The sequence below is a fragment of the Pseudonaja textilis genome, chromosome 1, assembly GCF_049901715.1.
Source record: "Pseudonaja textilis isolate UNSWEBS1 chromosome 1, rPseTex1.2, whole genome shotgun sequence".
Taxonomy (NCBI): Eukaryota; Metazoa; Chordata; class Lepidosauria; order Squamata; family Elapidae; genus Pseudonaja; species Pseudonaja textilis.
Window position 1 is genome coordinate 262570276 of NC_141990.1, and position 22802 is coordinate 262593077.

A 22802-nucleotide genomic window follows, 5' to 3' on the forward strand; every position below is an offset into this window, starting at 1 on the left:
TAAACAACCCTGAAGCAGTGATCGCCTGAACCCTGGGGATAAAACAAGCCTTGTATCTTCCTGCTGGCTCTCTACATCTCTTAATTATCCTTTTTCTGAATTAGACTTCAAATGACTACATCACCCAATGACACTTGGGGGGAACCTGGTCATTCGCAGACAGGTTGGGGCAGAGTCATTCCAAGGTCAAAGGCAGAATGATTGGGCAGAGCATCCTGCTGCTAATCGGGTAACTTGATTCCTCTTTTTTCCCTTGACTGCAGCTGATGAGAGAGAGCCTGGCTTCCAGAGGGAAGCAGAGGGCAGGACTTGGCACCATCTCAACCCAGAGGACTTTTTTTTTTTGTATCCAGACAGCTGATTCCATTTATTTTTAATGAGCTCCCTTAGACTGTGCTGTGAGAAGCAGAGTGCAGCACAAACAGCAGTTCTTCCCTAAGCTGGCGACAGGCAGGAAGGACAGCTCAGAGGCAACGCTGCTCGACTCTCCTGCCTGAAGGAGGTTTCCCTTTAATAGGCCCTATGACCTTCCCCCACAACGGGGACCCTCTTCAATGAAGCTTGAAGGTAAAATGCAGTCGAGCACAGAGGAGGACAGCCGGATTGAGGATCAGTGGGAGAAATGGTAGGCGATCATCTGGCTATTGGAGGGCCTCTGGGATGGGGGGAATTGAGATTTCATATAGCTGAGTGTGTAGCATTTAAAAGTAATTTGGCTTCCTTTCTATCCCAGTGCAGAGGTCTTTATTGGAATCCTATAAGCAAGTTTATTTGTCCTTGGCTCTTAGCCCATGTGCAAATTTGATCGCAAACTTTAAATGTCACGTTAAAATCTAAAATGCTGCTGTCTGAATTGAGCAAGGAGACCAGATCATTGAAGATGCTATTAGTCCCCTTTTGCTCATGGATGGCTATGTTCCAGAAAGGATGCCTTATTTGCCAAATGAAAATAATTATCTGTCAATATAGCTCTTCCTTGATGCTCAAAGATGAATTGCAAGATATGCATGAAAGGAACCTTGTGCTAGAGTCGAGGCATAAATAGACAAACCTCATCAATTGCAGGGATGCAGTATCTCAGCAACCTCAAAAAGATCCCTTAAGTATTTTTTTATGATGCTGAGTGATGCTCCTAAGCACCCCAGATGTAAACATATGGGTCATTTTGAAATAATGGTCTGTACTTTTTTCTGTTAGAAGGTAGAATGTGGGGTAACCCTATATCTGAAAGATTTACCATAATATTACTGCTAGGGTTTGAAAGGCTGTTTTGATGGGCTTTTAAAAACTCTGTTTTCCCATTTAATAACGTTGTAAAATCATGACTATTAACAGAAGAAATCTCTTGTATCTTGTGCCTTCTCTGATGTAGAAGATGAAATTAATGTTTGAGGATTATTGCATATATTCTCCATTGTTCCTCAGCATTTCTTATCTTTCTCTTTATCTGTTTAGGTATACTCCCCTTGAGATGAATAAGTTACTAGTGATACACTCCTCTTTTGGGTTATCTAAAGAGACATTGTTTTATTACAACTTCACTTATATTTGCATACACATTACTCATGCTGTAAGGAATTTGTTGGTGAAGAGTATCTTTCTCCTATCAAGTAAAAAAAGTGCTGAGGACAGGTTTTGGCTGGAGCCTACTGTGAAAGCTGCTCAGGGCATTAGTTCTATTTCATTGAATGTGTTTCTGTATCTAAAAACCTGCCCCTGTTTCCCAGTGTTTCTATGGTTCTACATATTGATTTAGCATGAGTGTTAAAGGACTTTAAAAGGCATTTAACCTGAGGAAGAAACTGATGCGATACGGTTATAGTCTATGACATAATTGGATATGGCACTTCTAGTTCTCAATTTTGTATTTTGCCATTAGAATGGAGGCAGGTATTTGTTTGTTTGTCAATCGCTTACAAGATAATAGGTATAAGTATAAACATAATTATGAATAAATGAAATGGATACATATAAGAAAAATAAAAAGAAACAAGAGGACAGCGACGGTAGGCACATTGGTGCGCTTATGCACGCCCCCTACAGCCCTTTTCGGGAAGGGGTGAGGTCAATAGTAGACAGTAAAGTTTTTGGGGTTTGGGGAAGAAACCACAGAGACAGGTAGAGTACTCCAGACATTGACCACTCTGTTGCTGAAGTCATATTTTCTGCAATCAAGTTTGGTGCGGTTTACCTTGAGTTTGTATCTAGTTTTTAACTCAGGAGAAGGAAGAAGGTATACGAAAAGTAAAAAGATCTTTTTTTAAAAAAAAAAAGTTGGTAGTTCCCTAGTACCTGACAGTAACAGAAGTCAAATACAAACTTAAGTGGGACTCTCTTTCTTGCAATGCATTTCTGCTTTCTTCCCTGCTTGTGTTTTCTTCCCTGATACTAGACCTTAGCAAGGGAAGCAATTGTTCTGCAATGTTACACTTCCCGTTCTCTTTTTAACTCAATAGCCCCTTTTGTAACTGCATATGAAGTGCTAGTTGTTTCTGTACTTAGTAAAAACTTGTTTGGGACAGGAACTCAGTTTGTTATCTCTGATATCCATATGTGCCAAGTAGATCTCACCAGAAGTGATAGACTAGATCAGAGGTCTCCAAACTTGGCAACTTAGCTGCCCGGAGAATTCTGGGATTTGAAGTCCAGAAGTCTTAAAGTTGCCAAGTTTGGGGACCCCTGGACTAGATACTATTTTTCAAGATGCCGTTTGAAATAAGTGATATTTCTTAATCAAAAAGCACAGAGAACATTTGAAGACAACTCCATCTTGTTCTGTTAGCTAATCTAAAAGCCACAGTGAAGAAAGAAGAATTGGAGGGAAACTTTTTATTGATTCATAGAATTATTCTAAGTGTCCTGACTCTATAATGCGGTCAGAGAAAGAAGCTCTACCGCTCTCTTGGTTTTTCTTTCCAGATTTGCTGTTAGAACCCCATCAACCTATTGCTTGTCTCCTAAATCCCTATGTGGGCATATTCAATCTTATTTGATTTAGATTATTTGCAATGCAATTCCCATCATCCCCTGTCAAAATAGCAAAGGATTTTAATTCATTTATTATTTTGACAAGCATTTAATAGGCTCAAGAATTATTAAACTGTACACATTTCAGACCTGCATCCTGGGCTGATTAGGGATAACTAGAATATTTCCCCATACCGTTTGAACCAGAATATGAAAATTTGTGAGGTTGGAAAAAATAAACCTGCTTCATTTCAGATATCAAATGGAAAGCAAGGCAATGGCTTTTGCATCTATTTTGTTTTTGCTGTAGGTTTGAATTTCACAGACTACTTGGGACTAAATTTATGCAATGAGAAAATTTGCATTTCAGCCTTTTATTGATTTTACACTGACTCAAACTAATACAAGCCATGACAATATCAAAATGACAATGTTATCATGCCTCATTGTGCAGATGACACCATTATGTAATTTCATGTCACATTATAATGTCTGATTTATTTATTTTTCCATCTTTACTATTTTTATAAATAATTCAAGATGGCGAACACAGCACTCCTTTCTCCTATATTCCCCACAAGAACAACCCTACAAGATGAGTTGGGCTGAGAGAGTGTATGACTGGCCCAAAGTCAGCCAGCCAGCTTTTATACTAAAGGCAGGACTAGAGTTCTAGCTCTGGCTTCTACTCTGGTAACTTTAAGCACTGGACCAAATTGGTGATGATGACCCAGAGTGTAACACAAACGTAACAAAATCCAAAACATAAATAAATGTCCTTTATTGCCTCCAACTTGGCCCCACTGTTCAATAATACTCAGCTGGAGATAAAACGTACTCAAAAATAGTCTTCAGAAGAAAGCAATACAGTCCGAACTTAATGAGCAGATAGAAGTGAAATAAAAAAACCAAACAAACTACAATGATGAAATTTCCACAACGGAACAGGAGAAGTGTTTACCAAATTCAAGGAGATAACAAGGCACAGTCTGTTGGAAGGACGCCAATCAAGATAACTTCCGACCAAAATAAAACATGCTTTGTTTCCAGTGTTTTGCCAGTATGCTGGTCCAAACTCTTATTCAGTTCTCACACCTGCAGCCCTTGAAGAGGATCAAGGCCCTCTCCTCCCGAGGAGACTATGTCTTTCCCTGATCCTCTCCTCCCTGCGTGCCCTAGGATGGATAGGGGATGGGCCTAGGTCCTTCTCTGACTGCTCAGCTGGCCTCTGCCTTTCCCCAGCCTCCTCCACAACCTCCGGAGCCACACTTCCACTCCCTGTCGGCTGTTCCTCCTCTCCCTCAGAGTCAGTCTCCACCAGGGGCATGACACTGGTTCTCTGATGTGAGTACATGCAGCCTTCGACTTACAACCATTCATTTAGTCACTGTTCCAAGTTATAACGACTCTGAAAAAAGTGACTTAGGACTGTTTTTCACACTTACAACAGTTGTAACATCCCCATGATCACATAATAGCAATAGCACTTAGACTTATGTACTGTACCACTTCATAGTGCTTTACAGCCCACTCTAAGTGGTTTACAGAGTCAGCATATTGCCCCCAACAATCTGGGACATCTAATTTGGATGCTTGGCAACTGGTTCGTATTTATAACAGTTGCAGGGTCCCAAGGATTATCTTTTTGTTTCATCTTTTGCAACCTTTTGAGAAGCAAAGTCAAGAGGAAACCAGATTCACTTAACAACCATGATACTAACTTAGCAACTGCAGTGGTTCACTTAACGATTACGGCAAGAAAGATTGTAAAAATGGGGCAAAGCTCACTTAAGAACTACTTCACTTAGCAACAGAAATGTTGGACTCAATTGTGGTTGTACGTCAAAAACCACCTGTATGTGAATTGTGTCAGTTATGAAATGAATGTCATGACTCGCATGTCGCTTTGCCACCTTTTGCCTCCCTCTGTGGCCATTACACATGGTACAATACAAGGCGCTTGGCTCAATCTGGTGCTTTTAGATATGTAGGACTACAGGTTCCCTCAGCTAGCAAATGCAATGAAAGGGTCTCCAACCTTGGCCACTTTAAGACTTGTGGACTTCAACTCCCAGAATTCTGGGAGTTGAAGTCCACAAGTCTTAAAGTGGCCAAGGTTGGAGACCCCTGCAATAGAGCATGTCATGAGGTGACTAGAGTGTGAGTAACAAAAGGGCCTCCTGTTTCAAGAAGGGATCCAACTGGCAACCAAGATGAAGTTGGCGAAGGCCTTCTTGGTCACAGATGCAAACTGCTCTGGATTTTATCTTCATCTTGGCCCGTATTTATAATGAAGTGTTTTACTTATGTTGTACAATATTTATAAAATAATTATTTTAAATACAGAAGTAGAGGAAACTATGCTAAACCATCCCACATAGGCTAGGAATTATGGCATGTGTAATCACATCTTCAGATTGTACCAATTTGCACTGAACTACAGTTTCTCGTTATAAGACTGAGCCTGTTAGATTTGTAATGCATCTTAACCCCCCAACTTTGGCCTTATTGTGAAGTTTAGAAGCTTTGGCTTGAATTTTACATTACATAAACTCAGTTGCTATATCCAGTCCCAAACAAGCTGTCAGATTCAGTCTCATTTCTGAATTTGGCTCCTTTCAACAATTATAAATTTAACCACAGCTTGTCCAGTCTGAGTGTCACACTGGGCTCATGATAATCCAAAATGGAAAGCTGTGATCTCTCTCACTTTAGATGAGGGGAGCATATGCCCAAACTCACAACAGTTCACTCTTATAATACTAAATCCCACTTTACTAATCTATATGAACTCTCTTTTCCCAGTTTGAAGGAAAATAATAGATTCATTCCTGAAAAATAAATGGGGGAATTTATTTAAATTGTACCCTTCTAGAACCAGGAACAACTGCTGCTTGACTATTGAAAAGATCTTTGATTTCCTTCTCTCTTTTGTCTTTTGGCAATAAATGCATAAACTCGCCTTAAATGTATTAATTAAAATTCATGTTTGCCTGAAAGATATGATGTTGCCCATGTTACACTATATCTCTCTGTTCATGTGGGATGCAGTGCAGCAGAGGTAGAAAAGCTATAGTATTTCAGGTATTTCTGAGCTCTGGCAATTTAATGCTAATATGGCTCAAAAACACAGATTAACTATAAGCCTTATAGCTCAGGAGCATCTGGAGGAGTACAGTTTGCTCAGAGATGGGGCAGCTTAAGGCTAAGAATAGCTACACAATTTTAAACAGTATTTTCTTTTTAGACACTAGATCAATATGGAGCAGTCTTATGTGGGTCTTCATTCATAAAACACAAAATATCACAAGAAGCCTGACTTCTAAAGTTATTTCCTCTCAAACATTTAGTTGTTTTCCTTGACTGCTATTTTGGCTATTCATTTGGACAATTGAAGCTTCCTTATACCAAGGGTTTTCAAGTTGTAGAAAGACAGCTAGAAAGATAGAGAGGTAGATATAGAAATAGATGAGAGAGAGAGACTTTTATGTATATAATTTCTTGCCAATTCCATAGAACATTATTCAAAAAAACCCTGCCTACACTACTGAATACAGCGTTCTTATACATTGCAGTACTATCAATTTCCTCTGATAGTTACTGCTGAGGGAGGTGTTACATTATAGATCTAAAGTAGAAAAAAATGAATGCAGATACTTTTCTATATATAATATGAAACATTAGATAGAACCGGAACTGATTAATGTCTGCTTAAATGGATTGAAGCCTATGGCTATAGGGAAGATAGGAGAATGGGACTATCTCTGCTTTCTGCAAGTGATGGTTGACCAGGAAGAATTGTTTACATTCAAAAACTCTGAAATCAAATATTGTATGTAGGAATGAGGAAACTGTGTTTTGAGCCCATCGACCCTGACTGAGAGGAAATTGGACTAAATAATGAAGCTATACAGCAGCAACCAAAACATACATCTATGGTGCTAGGGATCCCAAAAGGAAATGGCCTTTTTAGCATGTCCTGCTTCTTTTGTAATTACAAAATGTGTGTCCTGTGCACATATTATAAACTGAGCAGATAAATACTACACAGCAATTGATTTTTGAGAAATAAGGACCCTTGCTGCTTCTTAGAGGCCTCAAGTATAGGTCTTGTTTTGATATAAGAGAGGTATCACAGATATTTCACCACCTAGAAGTATTTCCATTACTCTTTGATCTCATCAGCTTGTCCCTGAGTGTTTTAGTAATTGAGACAGTTTATTTCTGGCTCAGTTGTGGTATTCATTTGATACCACTGCAAGGCAACATTGCTTTTCTAAGACAACAAGGCTCTGTGAGTGAGCTGTTTCCTTGTTGCAGATATTCTTGTCTCACTCTTCCTGGTTCCAAGTCCAACTGCATTAGCAAGTTTTTCAAGCAAAAAAGTGGCTTGATGGCTGTTTGAACACATACCTACAGTCCAGAATCTCTCAAGATGTTTTGTGGACTAGGTAAATCAGGGGTGTCAAACTCGCAACGACACATTGTCATCACATGAACGTATTGCAACTTTTTCCCCCTTCGCTAAACTGGGGGTGGGGGTGGCCAGTGTGTGATGCATCCAGCCCACTGGCAAGCAGTTTGACACCCCTGAGGTAAGTGAATTCAATATGAAGGATTATTATTTTTTCTTCTTTCATACTGAACTTCATAAGTTCGTATATGCTTGTTTTCACTTATGGATAATTGTATGATCTTTGTATTGTCTAGGCTTACCCATGACATCAGTCTAGAAGAGTTTGAAGATGAAGATCTTTCTGAAATTACTGATGAGTGTGGAATCAGCCTACACTGTAAGGACAATTTGGCCTTACGGGTAAGAACATCAATGTTATCCTATTTATTATTGGTCGTATAATTGGGGATGTACCTCACAATCCTACCCTTTCTCAAATCTGAAACCTGGATAAGAAGGAAGAAGGTTATTTCAATCCCAGGGGAAAATTGTATCAATATCTTCCTTGAGTAACTAATTTTTCATTTTATAATTTTTAAAAAGCTCCGATAATCAGTTGATCAACTTTCCCCCACCTGGCATCCTTGGTCAGGTTGTTTAGGAATGTAGCAGTTGAAATCCAACATATTTGGTAGATACCAGGCTAGGAATACTTAGGATAAAACTGAAGTCTGAATATGCTTGCCTGTATCTCTGCGCTGCTCGTTATGCTGCAGTTGAGGCCCGTGTCACCCTGAGGCACCATTACTGCATTGCACTCTGCCTTAGCTGCATCTGGAAGAATTCGGGCATGAAGCAATGCAGGTGCTATGCTTGCTGTGCTTTTGAAGTCAAATTTTAGGCATGCGGGCTCTAGTCTGGGACTCATTCCCAGATGTAGATGGAGCAGATAGTCTTGATCTGTGCGGTACAGTTATTCATCCTCAGAGAAATTGCCCTCTGTCACGTCCAAAGCCGCTATGACTCTTACATGTATAATAAACAGTAAGTCATAATGCAGTTGGTCTGTTTTCATCCAAGATTTAAATTAAGAACTTCTTGTACAAAGGAAAAAAATAAATATGTAATACCTTAATTTTTCTCAGGTTGAAAACAGCTTCAATTTAGGGCATACATTATGCTAAGTTATGGTTTAACTAGGGATAAACTACAGCTGGTTGGATTTCAGCCATTGCTGCAAGCCAGAACCAAACCATATTATATGTTTACTGTTCTCAGTAAGGCTTGTTAGCTGTGGGTTCTCAAAGAAGGAGCATCAACACAATTGAGAGCTGCCAGGTTGAGGATATGACATATGACATATGATTCCTTTCTTTCAGACAAGTACTTAGGATGTGTGTCTCATATGTTTTTCATATCTATGCTTCATATTCCTGGAGAACATAGAGGTGATGACCATTGCCAATGGCTAATGTCCAATACTAGGCCTGCAAGGATTCAAGCCAGATTAACAGTCGAAACGTTTTATTTAAAATAGTTCTTCCTAACATCACCTATCTGATGTTATTAATTTTAGCTGGTAATACTGGGTGAAAAGAATGCTGAAGCGGGGCAAATCTACTAATCACTGCCTTTGTATTGTAAGTAATGTAAAGCCATGAAGAATTGATTTGAAAGCCTCATTGTTTAGGCAGATTAGATCTTAGCTGTCAGGGTAGAACAAATCATACTAGTTATCTCTTATGCTTACTCAAGAACTAGAGAAATGCACATATTAGCATATCATTGAAAAAATGTTGCCTCATGTAAACCAGAGTGCAGTCCAAGTAAGGCATTTGTACATAGGCATTCCATCAAGCCCTTACAAAGAAGGAACTCTTATAGGAAACTCCCAAGTAGTTTTTATTTTGGGATATCACCTATTTTAATTGGCCTTGAGGTATCGGAATATTCAGATTTCAAAACATGGATGTGTAAAGGAATTTTCAGAAAGGAAAATGTGTGAATTTTCTGACACCTCCTCATTGACAAAAGAAGGTCAGCCTAAATGTTTATTTTAAAAGGACTGAAGAACTAAATAAAAGTTTGTTTTCTGTTGTCAAGAAAGTGTGTGGTTTTATAAATAATATAGTGAACATTTCAAGACACATGAGGGAAATGGTGAACTTCCAATTAACACATCTGAATTTCACTGTTAGCAACGTATTAGCTATTTACTTAATTTCTGTAGCTGCCTGTCTCAATCCAATTGACTCTGGGCAGTGAACAATACTGCAAAAGCTATATTGTTTTGAGACCAAGCATTAAAAAGACACACGAAGAAGAAGAATGGCATATTATCTAGAACAGTGGTTCCCAAAGTGGGCAGTACTGCCCCCTGGGGGGGTGGGATGCCTTAGGGGGGCGGTAAGAGGCAAAGGGGCTGGCAGGGGGGGCACTAAGAGGTGGCAAGGGGCGTTCGAGGTGCCGGTCCCGCAGGCTCACTGACTGCCAGCCATGCAGCCCATTGACTGTTTCATCGCTCCGTAGCCAGCGCCTCGAATGCAGAATCCGTGTGCGGTGAGCCTTGCCAAGCCTGTGGGGGAGAGGTGGGAGGTGGCGGAAAGAGGGTGCCTTAGCTTGCAGGCTGCCCTCTCTGGTGGAAGCGGCGGAGGCATGCCAGAAGACCTGAAAGCAAAACCCTCCCAAGGCATGCGTAGAAGGGGTGGGTGGTCTGGCGTTAGGACCCCCTTCCCCAGAGGAGAACAAGGGAGCACGCAGCACCCACCCAGCCTCTGCCTCTCCAGCCAGCCAGGTTTGCACGCAGAATGTGGGTGGGTGCAGCTGCAGCTCTCCAAGGCGCGTGGCTCGGTTCGGTTTGGCTCTACGTGGCCATCCTGGACCTAGAACCTAGCCTCCCTCTGCAGCCCAGTTCTTCCGACCGAGCCCTGCACTTGTTTGCTTGCTTGCTTGCTTACTTACTTTCCAAGCAATCATTCCCTCCGCCTCCACCAGTCTGGGCTGCTTCCTCACGCCTTCCTCCTCCTGGGTGGAGCATAAAGATGGGCGGAACGCTTCACTGAAGTTGGGAGTCTCTGAGCGTGTGCAGAGTACCTCCTCTTGCTTGGCCCGATGGAAGTGGAAGCGAAGAGGGTGAGGTCGGCTGCATCGCTGCCCTGGGGAGGTTGGCATTGGATGCCAAAGGGGGCTGGAGAAGGGGCAGAGGGGCAGCTGCAGGGGGCTGGAGAAGGGGCAGAGGGACAGCTGCATTAAGGAGCAGGAAGATCTTAGCCATGGTTTATTCATTGACTAAGCCAGAATCAAACAGCATGCTAAACTCTAACCAGAATGGCTGGGTTGATATATTCAGCCTGTGTTTCTCAACCTTGGCAACTTGTGTGGACTTCAGTTCCTACTCTGGCTTTGCTCTACTTTCTCAAAGTGCCACCGCTGTCACATTCTTTCTTTCTGTCTGTCCGTCCGTCCATCCATCCATCCAGAAGGTCTGCCTGTCTGTCTGCCTGCCTTCCTGCTTACCTACCTATCTGCCTGCCTGTCTTTCTGTCCACCTACCTGTCTACCTGTCTACCAATATAGATCTATCTATTTACCTACCTACCTATCTATCTAACATCTATCTATCCATCCAAAATGTCTATCCGTCTGCCTGCCTTCCTGCCTATCTACCTACCTGCCTGCCTACCTGTCTTTCTGTGTACTTACCTATCTACCAACATAGATCGATCAATCTATCTGTCTGTCTATCTATCTATCTATCTATCTATCATCTATCTATCTACCAATCTACTTACCTACCTATCCATACATTCATCCAAAAGTTCTGCCTGCCTGCCTACCTATCTATCTACCAATCTTTTTACCTACCTACCTACCTGTCTCTCTCTGTCTTTCTCTGTCTCTCTCTCTCTCCATCCATCCATCCATCCATCCATCCATCCGTATTCGAAGTGCCAGCCCCGCAGGCACATTGGGAAAGTAGAGCAAAGCCAGTCTGGGAGGGAGGGAAGGAGGGAGGGAGAGAGAGAGAGAGAGAGAGAGAAACCTGATGCATCAGATTAAAATGAGGCCTAGTTTAGACTGAGGCCCTTTTCCACGTTGAAACATCTTTGCCAGCACTTTGAAACAATTTTGGCTTCTATTAAAGGTTTTGTGGACAAAACATGTTCAAGACTTTCAGGAAGCTGTCACATTTTGTTGAGGCTTTAAACAGGATCCATTGGACCAGATCTCCACCCTAAAATTACTTTTCCCCAATGTATTACAGTGCCAATTCTGAAGAAGGCAAAACCAAAATGTACTTGTAAATTACAATGAGAACACACCCACACTCCCTTCTAAGCCTGCTGGAGAAGGTGATTGGACTAGAATAGATATCTCATTATCTTTCTCTTCCCTCCCTCCCTCCTTTATTTCTTTTTCTTTCTGTCCCTTCCTTCCATCCCCCACTCTTTCTTTGTCCCTTTTTCTTTCTTTCCCCTTTCTCTTTTCTTCCTTCTCTCTCTCTCTCTCTCTCTCTCTCTCTCTTTCCCTCTCTCAGGCTCACCCCATTGACTTGGCTTGCTTGGGCAGGTCCCTCCAGTGCAGCAGGCTCAATGGGGTGGACCTGTGGGGCCAGCACCTAGAACACAGCAGTGTCAGCATGTTTGAAAAGTAGAGCAAAGCCAGAGGTCAGTAATTTTTGCTGCAAAGAATCACAAAAGCTTCTGGGTTGTGCACAAGAAGGGACACACATGACAATGCAATTCAGCAACATAAAATAAAGAGATACAAATAAAACAAATTAACAAGAATCGGCAAAGCATCTCTGATTAGATTTTATTCACTACTAGAATCTAATCAGAGATGGTTTGCCGATTCTAGTGCAACGACCTGCTCCAGCAGGGTTAGAAGGGAGTGCATGTGTATGTGTGTGCATGGTTGTCAAAACTCCAAAAACAGGTCAAGTAGTTCTGGGGAGGCCAGTCATAAATTAGAACACTTGCTAAACAACCAGCCATTAAGTGAGGACCACTTGTATTTGATTTGCCAGTCACCTAGCCACGCCCGCCCAGTCACATGACCAGGAAGCCATGCCCACCCAGTCATGTGACCAGGAAGGCATGCCCAGCCAGCAAGGCATGCCAGCCAATCACATGATCAGCAAGCCACGCCCACCCAATCACGTGACCAGCAAGCCACACCCTCAAATTAGGCCAAGCCCACAGAAATTTGAATCCCTCCCCTGGGTGGAGGGCACCGAGGATGAGTTTGTAGCACCAAGAGGGCGGTGGACTGAAAAAGTTTGGGAACCACTGATCTAGAAGATAATAATCTATGTAAAGTCATTCAAAAAGCGATTTCAGTGATAATACCTTTTGACAAGAGGATCTGAACACCAAACAGAAAAATGTATTAATCACCAAAGTTGCAAAAATATATTAAAACTGTGCTTAAAAGATGAGAAAGAACGATGTGCACACATTAAAAATCCTTACAATATAAAAGAAAAATATTAACATGGAATTAATGTCTTTTCTTGTAAAGAAAGAAAAAATTGCCCTGAAGGATATCACATAATATGTGAGGGCTGGGAATTTTTTAAAAAAGCTACAAAGAATCTGTAGAACTTGTACTGTACAATAAAAACTGATTTCAAACAACTTCGTAAAAGGTTGAGGTCCTTTATTTAGAACTGAAAGATCAATTAGGCATCTTATTTGCAGAAAATTATGAGAAGCCCATTGGAAATTTTATATCTTTATGGTTTATGTGAGTGGAGTTCAAATCTTTGAGATGCTGCTGCTAGATAGCACATGCTTTCTTTGACTTGGGTAGAAGAAATAGTTAGCTACTCTTAGAGCAAGTCCAGGATTGTTTATGCTGACTTTTTAAGCTACAGAGAAATAACATGAAATGCAATGCCCTGCTGTAGAATAAAAGCAAACCTGCTGGTTTCTAGGACTTTGTAACTGGAGTGGACAATGCAGTAGATCCACGACAATTGTACAGTGTCTCTTATTGTCTCAGAGCTTTTTAAAAGAAACTCATATTCTTTAGATTCTTCTGGCGCCTGTGAAGAAAGAGTTAGATTCTTGCCTTTTATTATTGCAGACTGTGGAGTTCTGGCTATTTGTCCCTCGCCACCAATTAATCAAGTCTTTAGTTGAGCATCCTGACATAGATTGCTGCTTCCTCACTGCTAATGGCAGTCTTAAGCAATTACATTGAGAGATGATTTGTGCATGTGTTTCTGTCCCTCTGAACAGGCGTTAGGTGCGGCCTGCAGGAAGACGTATGTTGCTTACCTGTTGTGGGGCCAGGGAGGGAAAGAATCACTTCAGGCTATCTCTTACCAGCTATTTTACTAGTAAAGTAGAATTTTAGCATAGTAAGATCCACTTCACTCGAACTTAATTAAACTGAATCTGTTTGAAGTAGAAGGTGCACAGTGACACTGTAAAGCATGTTACATGTTGTCAGGTAAATGCCATTAATTTTTAATTTAAATGCCATTTAATTTTTAAAATACAAAGTGCTTGGGAGGACTCCAGTCAAATAGATCAACCATTTTCAACTAGAGAAGCTGGTGAGGTTCTGTGAGAGACAAAAAAAAGGCGGGAAAATCATTTGAACACTTTTTAAAAAAACATTGGAGCGTTGCCTCTTGATCAAGGGTTCTGTGGAATGTTTATTTTAACAAAGAGATTCCCCAGACTAAAAAAATCTGAAAACCTCTCAACTGGACTGCTATTCATTGATGTCTGGAGTTAACAAATATATTTTTATTTTTGTTAAAAAATAAAAGCAAACGAAAAATATCCTCTGTGTTTGTAGATCTGTAGATCTTGTTACAAATTGAACAATACATGCACTATATAATTAGAACTTGTATTTGTTCCTTGTGAAGAGCACACAGGTATAATGTGTGTCCATAAATATGTAAGAGCTAATGAAAAAGACTGGAGACATAGGACTTGTAGCATAAGGAGAAAAAAAAATACTGTTGGAAAAGAAACATTTTACAAAGATGTTAGCCCAAATAGCAAGACAGTTTTGAACAACTGTGATTTCTATAGCTAATGTGGTTCCATGTGTCCCAATGGTTGATGGGTAAAATTATTTTTCCTGTTGGGGATCAATACTCTTTCTTTTAATACCGGAAGTTATTGAGATGATTGTCAAAGGCCTCCGTCTGTTCCCAGCAGGGGTGGGAGTCAAATTTTTTAACAACCGGTTCTGTGGGTGTGGCTTAGGTGGTGGGCATGGCTTAGGTGGTAGGCGTAGCTTAGGTGGTCATGTGACTGGGTGGACATGGCTTGGTGGTTATGTTATTGGTTGGGTGTGGCTAACTCAATATCATTCACATCAAGGCATGCATCTCCTCGCCTGGCCTCTCATGACTGTGGGGATGCTGCAACAGTCGTAAGTGTGATAAATGGTCATAAGTCACTTTTTTCAGTGCCATTGTAACTTTGAATGGTCACTCCACACAAGCAAAGTACCAGCAAAGGAGGGGGAAAAAACTCCAGAGAAGTTCCTGAGACAGGAAGTGTAGTCCTGCCAAGAATGTAATAAGGGTTAACGGAGAGGCAGTTTCTGTAAGCAACACCAGAATGTTTCCTTCCTGCCTCCCTTACAGGATTAGGCCAGTAATTTCTTCTAACAAGCAGTTCTCTGAATTGCTTAGAATGTTAACAACCGGTTCTAGCGAATAGGTGCAAACTGGTAGAATCCCACCCCTGGTTCCCAGGGAACTGGAAGCTTATAGTACATGCTCTGAATCTGGATCTGGATCCCTGCATGCTCCCTGAAGAAAAATTAAAGGAAAGGAGTATAGAGTTAGTGGCTTTTCTAAGAAATATTTTCTGGCTAATTACAATAAAATATATTGGGGGAGGGGGTAAAAAAATATAGGAAAAGAATTACTAGGTAGAGCTAAGAAACGTGAAGTGTTGCCCTTAAAAAGAAAGGAATCACCATTTTTAATCCATTCATGTATAAGTAAATAAAAAATAGTATTTCTCACTGTGGGAGGCTAACATGAGACTTGGTTATATTCTCAGGTGAGTGAGCAGGTGCCTACTAACAATATGTACTACTAATAAATTTCATTGCCTTAATGCTGGTCTAAAATATTCATATAAAGTCAGCAAGAATCTAAGGTTTGCAGTGATGGACAAAATAATTACATCTTACAATGTGGACTCCCTACTTGTTCTTGCTGGAAAGTGTGCCAAACTTCAATTTATAGAAATAAATTGGATTAATTTTGCCCTGAATCAGTAATAGCGAATTCCTGGCCAATTAAGCTGGCGGAAAAGAAATCAGTATGGGACTATTGTATCCAATATAAACATCTACAATGGGTTTTCCTCTGGTACAATGGTTTTGTAATCTGTACCTCATGGACACTCATAGCCCCAACAAAGATCCTTCCTCTAGCTTTCACACTGTGGAATACATTGCTCCCAGAGATATACTGTATACCTGGCTCTTACCCTATTCTTATTTCAGAAAACCCATGAAACCTATTCTGGCTCATGATAAGTTATTAAATAACCATTTATAATAATAATAATAATACTTTATTTGCGGTCACAGACCAAAACACAAGTACAACAAAAGAAGAACATGGGGAAATTAATCATGAACAATTCGTCACCAAAAACTTGACTAAGGGGAATTACAGCATTCTCCTCTGATGGTTACAACTCTTATAAAAAAATTGGAAACCTGAGAAGTGATGTATGAGGAGCCATCTCCTAGACAATATAAGAACAAATTACTAACATTGGGTCTAGAAGGGTCTATTTCAAGGAGAGACAGTAACTTAGATCTGCCTGGGTTATACATAAAAGGACATGCTCCACAGTTTCAACCTCAACTCTGTCACAGGGGCATAGTCGCTCGTTAATTGGGAGCCTCTTAAATCGCCCATCCAGTTGTGCTGAGGGCAATATATTAAAGCGAGCTAGGGAGAAAGCTCTTCTATACTTGGGAATGGTTAGAGTGTAAAAATAGGAAGCCATCCTCAGTCCGTAATTATTAAATTGGCTGAAGATCAGAAAAGAGCAAGTTTTGTTAGCTCTGGCTCATAGATATTGCAGGTCAATGTCCACAAGCCATTGGACTACCCTAAACTGGGCGTCCTTAAGGCTATAATCTCCCAGGGCATCCCCCGTAAAACCTAGCAGGTGTAATTTCTTCATCAGCTCCCTCTCCCAATGAGAAATATGAGAGTCAGCAAATGCCAGGGAGAGGTAGCTACCAGGAACTTCCAGAAAGAGCACCCGAAACCACCATTTAATGGTGTTAATCCACGCCATACATTCGACTGATTGAGTGCCCAGTTCCAGGTACATCGGAGCAAAACCAATAAAAGGAGGAAGACCCAGAAGTTTTCTAAGAAAGACAGCCTGGGTTCTTTCAGTACAATCCTTGAAGCCCCGTATCCATATGGGAATTCCGTAAAGAGTTTGAGCCAAAGTTTTGGCTTTGTAAATATGCAGAGCAGAAGGAATATAAAAAAAAATCTTAAAATCTGCTGGTGACTACAGGAGGCCAAATTCAGCACCTGGGTTCAATGTCTAGTCCAAGCACCAGTGTTCTGAAATTTAATACCTAAATACTTAAAATGGAAAACCTGCTTAACAGCATTACCATTGATAGCCCAGTTATACAATTTCTGGGCTCTAGAGAACACCAACACTTTGGATTTGTCATAATTAATGGATAAGTGGTTCTCAGCACAGTAAGACCCAAATGCAGAAAGTAATCTTTTCAGACCTGGCCTTGACAATGAAAGGAGGGCCACATCGTCAGCATAAAGGAGAAGCGGGATCTTCATAGTTGACAGCTTTGGGGCATGGGACTCAATGCGTCCAATGTGAAAGGCCAAGTCAGATAAAAATAAATTAAAAAAAGAGGAGCCAGAACACAACCCTGCCTTACTCCATTCTTAATCAGGATAGGATTTGAAAGTTCTCCCTGCAAACCACACCTGACCTGACTAGAGGTCTGGTTGTACAAGGATCTAATTAGGAACAGAAGATGTCTATCGATAGAACTTTTGAGCAGTTTTGACCACAACAGTCCCCTAGGGACTGAGTCAAATGCTGACTTTAGGTCGATAAAATAAATAAAAAGTTTGCCACCTGGTATAGTAGTATATTTATCGACCAGGCACTCTAAGACAAAGCAGTGGTCCAGTGTGGCACAGCCCGCTTTAAACCCAATCTGTTTAGCACCAATAATATTGGACTCCTCAACCCAAGTGAGGAGCCTACGTTGGAGATATTTAGCATCCAGTTTTCCAATGATGGAGAGCAGACTTATGGGGCGATAGTTGGCTGGGTTGTTCCTATTTCCTCATTTAAAAATTGGAACAATAATTACTAAGCTCCAGGAGGTAGGGATCCTGCCAGAGGTATTGATATGCATGAAGAGTCTTGCTAGGAGAATAATCCACCACTCGGGATTGGATGGTAGCAGATCAGGAGGTATAGCATCAGGGCCAGGGGCTTTGCCTGATTTGAGTTCGGAGATAAACTCGGTAATCTCAGCATGAGTCATGGGTTGTCAGTCAGGAACTGCAGGAGGCAGCTGTGGCCCAAGCACGGTCAAACTTGTTGAAAATTGCCAAGAAATGGTTTTCCCAATCTGTTGGAAATACAGCAGAGAGGGAGTTCTTGATGACCCGGCAAGGAGCTGGCAACCATTTGAAGGAGCTGGCAACAATTTGCCAAAATAATCGAGTGTTCTTCTGCTGGATGGAGAGGAGAAGTAGATCCCACTTCTCTCTCTTTAGCTTTCTTTTTCTTAGCGATTAGTCCTTTATACTCCCGCTTCAAGCGATAGTAGTCCTCTGGTAGGCATTTATCCCCTCGATTACGATAGAGCAGGTAAACCTGATTAATCTGGTTCCTGAGCATCAGACACTCTTTGTCAAACCAAGAATTGCTTCTTGAATGATATGGACCACTTGGCCTACGGACGGCTCCTAGCTCCCTTTGAACACTATTAATCAGTGATTCAAAAGCCGGGATTGTCCCTGGGCCACTACTTGTTAGGGCCTGATTGTATAGGCCGAGACACTCCGGAGATGATAAAAAGGAATGGAACTTTCTTTCAGTATTAGAAGACCATTTGATCCTCCTTGTATATGAGGCCACATAGGGATCTAATATCTGGGGGCCCCTAGGGAGATGTATATTTGAGGAAAGCCCAATGATTGTAACCAGGGGGTAGTGGTCACTCTCCGTAAGGCAGTCCACATAAAAAGCATGGACTGCCTTTCTAAGAAGCTGGGATACCAACACAAAATCAATAACACTACTCCCATGTGAGGAACTAAAAGTAAACTCATCAGCTAGATCATCCTAGGGTACTCCCATTAAGAATTATCTTATTGTGTTGGGCTGCTAAAAGGGCTAACTGAATGCCAGCAAAATTTGTTAATTGATCCTTAGAATGTCTGGCTGAAATCAGGTGTCCTATAGCCTGGAGGGTGTCTTGGGAGTAGAGTGCTTCAATCGATGGGGAAACTTAGACTCCCAATTGGGCATTAAAGTCGCCCCCTATAAGGATGTACAATGCTGGGAATTTAGTTTCCATACAAGTAATGTAATTCTCTAGCATGCCCCATTGAGCCTTAGTATCAGCTTGCCTCATCGTTGGGGGAAGATAAATGTTGAACACTAACAGTTTGCTGCGTCCTCTCTTAATTAGGAGCGACATAGCTAAAGAGCCACAGAGGGGCAGCTCCACTGTCTCCACTTTCAAAGAGGTAGAGACCAAGCAAGCTAGACCACCCTTAGGCCTTCCTGTCGTAGATTGTCTCGTGGCAGCCAAGGAAATGACCGTAAACCCTGTAAGGGATATCTTATCACATGCCCAGATCTCCTGAAGCAGGACCACATCAAATGAGTGAATATAGTTGGCGAATTCTGTGGTACCACACCTTCTCCCCCAGCCTGCTATGTTCCATGAAAGGCACTTAAGTGTGCGGGGTTGGGTTTTTTTGCCAGATTTAATAGTCATTCTGTGTGATTAATTTTTCCCAGAGTGCCCTTCATATCCGAAAAGATACACCCGTTGTTAAGTGGTAAGGGTCATCCTCTTAGGAGGCAAAGGCAGGGAAGGAGGGAGGGGAGGCAAGCTTTGTTCATGGGGCTGTAGGGCTCTAAGCGCACTCCAGTTCGTATTTGTGGCATTAATTGGTTGCTTAGCTGGCAAGTATTCAGCAGCATCAACAGACGGAGTTTGAAGTAGCCCTGGACCTTCAAATTTATGAATTAGACATTCTGGAGAGAGCGCCAAGGGAGCTTCCATTGGTAAATCAGTATAGACTCCCTGGAGTCCAAGGGAATCCTTATCGGTTAGTGAAAGACTCCAGAGCTTGGATTTAACTGCATCCAGACGCTTTATGATTTGGGCCCTTTCTGGTTGTGGAAGTGCACAAAAGGAGTCAAAGAGCTGTGTCTCCTCCTGGTTCCAGAAATTGTCTTGACTTAAGTCAGTCTTATAAATAGATGGAATCCCAGAGGCATTCACCTGGGGCTTTTACTAAGGAACCTTGGGTGCCCTGGGCTGGTGTCGCTTCCTTTGGGGCCATTTCTTCCCAGCTGATCAAATCAAGGGAAGCTTCCTGGTAAGATGTTACTCGCTGTGGGGGGTTAATTTGACCTGTTGTAGGGGGAACAGTCAGGCTACCATCTGAGAGGACGCCAACTGGAGGTTTTGAGGGAATAGGTGTATAATTAGTACGTGATGTAGTATCCGAGATGGCATTCAAGGTTGGCACATTAATATGTGCTGATGATGATCTTTTGGGGGCAATAAGTCTCCTGCCACTCACAAATTGTTGATTACTCAAGAGTGGCTTAATCGACATATCTTTGAAGACTCTTCTTGGCAGAATGCTGAAGGATCTTAACAGGGATCCTCTTCTGAAAAAATAGTTTTGGGGTATTGGAGTTGTCAAAACTGAGTAGCACTCTAGTGCAGTGTTCAGGAGAGGGTAAAAGTTCAACTTTCTTCAAATCATCAGCTTTTAGCCCCAATAACTGTAATATATGGCCAGCTGTGTTGAACCCCAGTGAGGTAAGTTGCTATTAATGGGATTAATGATGAGGGCCACCTGTTTTGACTGTTAAGACCAGATGACTGTTTGTGTCAAAAGATGTAAAGTGTGAACTATTGGTAGGATTACATTGCCAGCGCTTTTGCTGAGGCTTGGCAGGGAGAACCCTGCCGCCACATCAGGCTGCCGAGCGGTCAACCCAGGGCACCCACTGGTAGTCCAGGAAACTAAGTAGTTTAAAGTACTTATTATTTTATCAAGCTGGAGCTGAATGCTCGCTGTAGTTTCTGCAACCAAGAAACATTGCTGAGCCAAAAGTTCTGTAAGGGTGGGCTCAATTAAGGGTTGGTTGGGGGGGCCATAGTTTTAGATAAGCCTTTGTTCTCAACTTGGGGGGGGGGGCGATACCCTCAACCATCAGAAGATCGCGACAACCAGCAGCAGCCAGACAAAAGGGAGCAGGAGCTTTCAAACCGAGAGACCGAGCTAAAACAAAGTCCTCAATCTTGGATTGCTTCAGAGAAGGTTGAAGAACCAGGTCAGTGAGATATCTGCTCCTTTTCCTTATCTTCATTATATTAAGTAGCACAATAAAGGAGGAGCTGTGTAATATTGCATAGAGTCTAGTCACTGAAATAAGTCCTAAATCCAGAAGAAAAGGAATCAGGAGTTGAGAAGAAACGAGTCCTAATGCAAACAATGGCAGAGCTCCTCACAAGTACACCAAGGATCCTGCCCTCTCGACAGAGCAGGCAACATGAGTAAATAAAAATGATAAAATAATAAAAATAGTGGATAAAAATAGAATCAATCAGATAAGAGAAATCACATCAAAGCTAGGCATTGCTAGACTTCCAGCTAGAGGAGTAAGATCTTTAGAACAACAACAACAAAGAAGCAGCAGCCAGGCCCTCCTATAGCTGAGGCCCAGCTCGGGCTTTTTTAAAAATACAAAATACAGCTAAACCGTAGCTGAAATATAGCTAAAAGTGAATTAGTGATAACACCGCAAAAATTTCAAAAATGTAAAGGGTTTAAAAATAAAAATAAAAATTTGAAGACTAAGATCTGATAGAAAAATAGCCTTAAAAGCAGGTAATAATTAGAATGTGTTAATTTAATCTTAGTTAAGCAGAGAGCCTACTTGCCTGCTGCTCCCAACTCCTCCCTAACTAACCATTTAGCTATTGGATTGTTTTAGTATGGGCTAGAGGAAGTTCAGCTTCTAAGTTATGAACCCACTCAGAGTTTGTATTTATTGGAACAGTAAACAATATTGTCAAAATAAATAAATAAAATGCCAATGCTTGAGCAAAAGGGTCCAACTGGAAATTTTCCAAATGCCCTTGTTCTTAGGCAAAGCCAAGCGTTCAGGAAATAATGCTTGACATAAGCAATTATTCCTACTCCCACCTATTACATACCATGTGAAGGAGCAAGAATATGAGCTGATAACATAAATGCAAACTCAGAAGCTGCTTTAAGTATGACTCCAGGAAACTAGAAAGTTATAGAAATATACTGGTGTAAATGGAATAAAGGAAAATAGCTATTTGCCAAAGAAAGTGATGATTTAAAATTGTTAGTATATAAACCATGATATATAAGAGATGATCATGGATCAGGCTGATTTAGGAGCTCCCATGCAGGATGAAGTTGCAACACAGGTAGACAAAAAAAAAAAACAGGATATTTTTACTGATAGAAGAAAGCTAGCCATATTAGTAGTCATCCAAATCAGCTGTAAGCCAAGCCAGATCCAAAAACAATCTGCAGTAGAGCTATGCAGAGCTTCAGGTTTGATTTCCAAAATGTGGTTTGGAATTAGTAGGAATACAAAGCAGATCACCTTTTCCTGGTATCATATGGCAGTTGTGGAAGGAAACAATCCCAGCTACTTTAAAGCATTGCACTGAGGCATCATAGCCTCATTCTTATTTAATCTGAAGTCCCTTTGAAAATAAAAAAAGTATTCTGCAACCTAGTCTATAAGTTTATCAAGTTTCAAACTCTTCACATAATAATGTTAAAAGACAGGGAATGGTTTCATAGTTTTAAAAAACGTGAAACTCTAGTAATGCTTGATTATTCCAACAATCTAATAATTCACTGCAGCATGTTCTCAACAACCTTTCCTAAAAGGAGAAGGTTGAAAGCTGGATGTTCCAGATCCAGCAATGATCTCTTGAGGGTTCAAACCACCACTTCTTTCAGAACCAATGGAACCTCTCAAAGAGGCGTTAACCTTCACATAGATCAACTCACAAGTTTGGGCAACTGGGACTGGCAAGGGCCTAAAATAAAGGTGATTGTACCCACAACTCTGAGGAGCTTTCTCCCTTTGCACTAACTGTTCAAACTCATCTCAGATACCACTGT

At 41.3% G+C, this 22802-nt stretch overlaps 1 protein-coding gene across 3 annotated transcripts in view; it reads left to right on the forward strand.

Annotated features, from left to right (window-relative positions):
* Positions 1–22802, forward strand: part of MAPK8IP1 (mitogen-activated protein kinase 8 interacting protein 1) — a 66601-nt gene that overhangs the window by 11429 nt on the left and 32370 nt on the right. For 2 of the 3 annotated variants that reach the window (XR_015740954.1, XM_087921415.1), the window contains exon 2: positions 7678–7783. Coding sequence is in view for 2 of the 3 variants with exons in the window: in XM_087921415.1 (XP_087777541.1) it covers positions 7678–7783 (106 nt within the window). In the remaining variant the exon portion in view is untranslated. Of the gene's footprint in view, positions 1–414; positions 626–7677; positions 7784–22802 lie in introns of those variants that run through there. The other variant, XM_026703765.2, reaches the window with a different exon arrangement.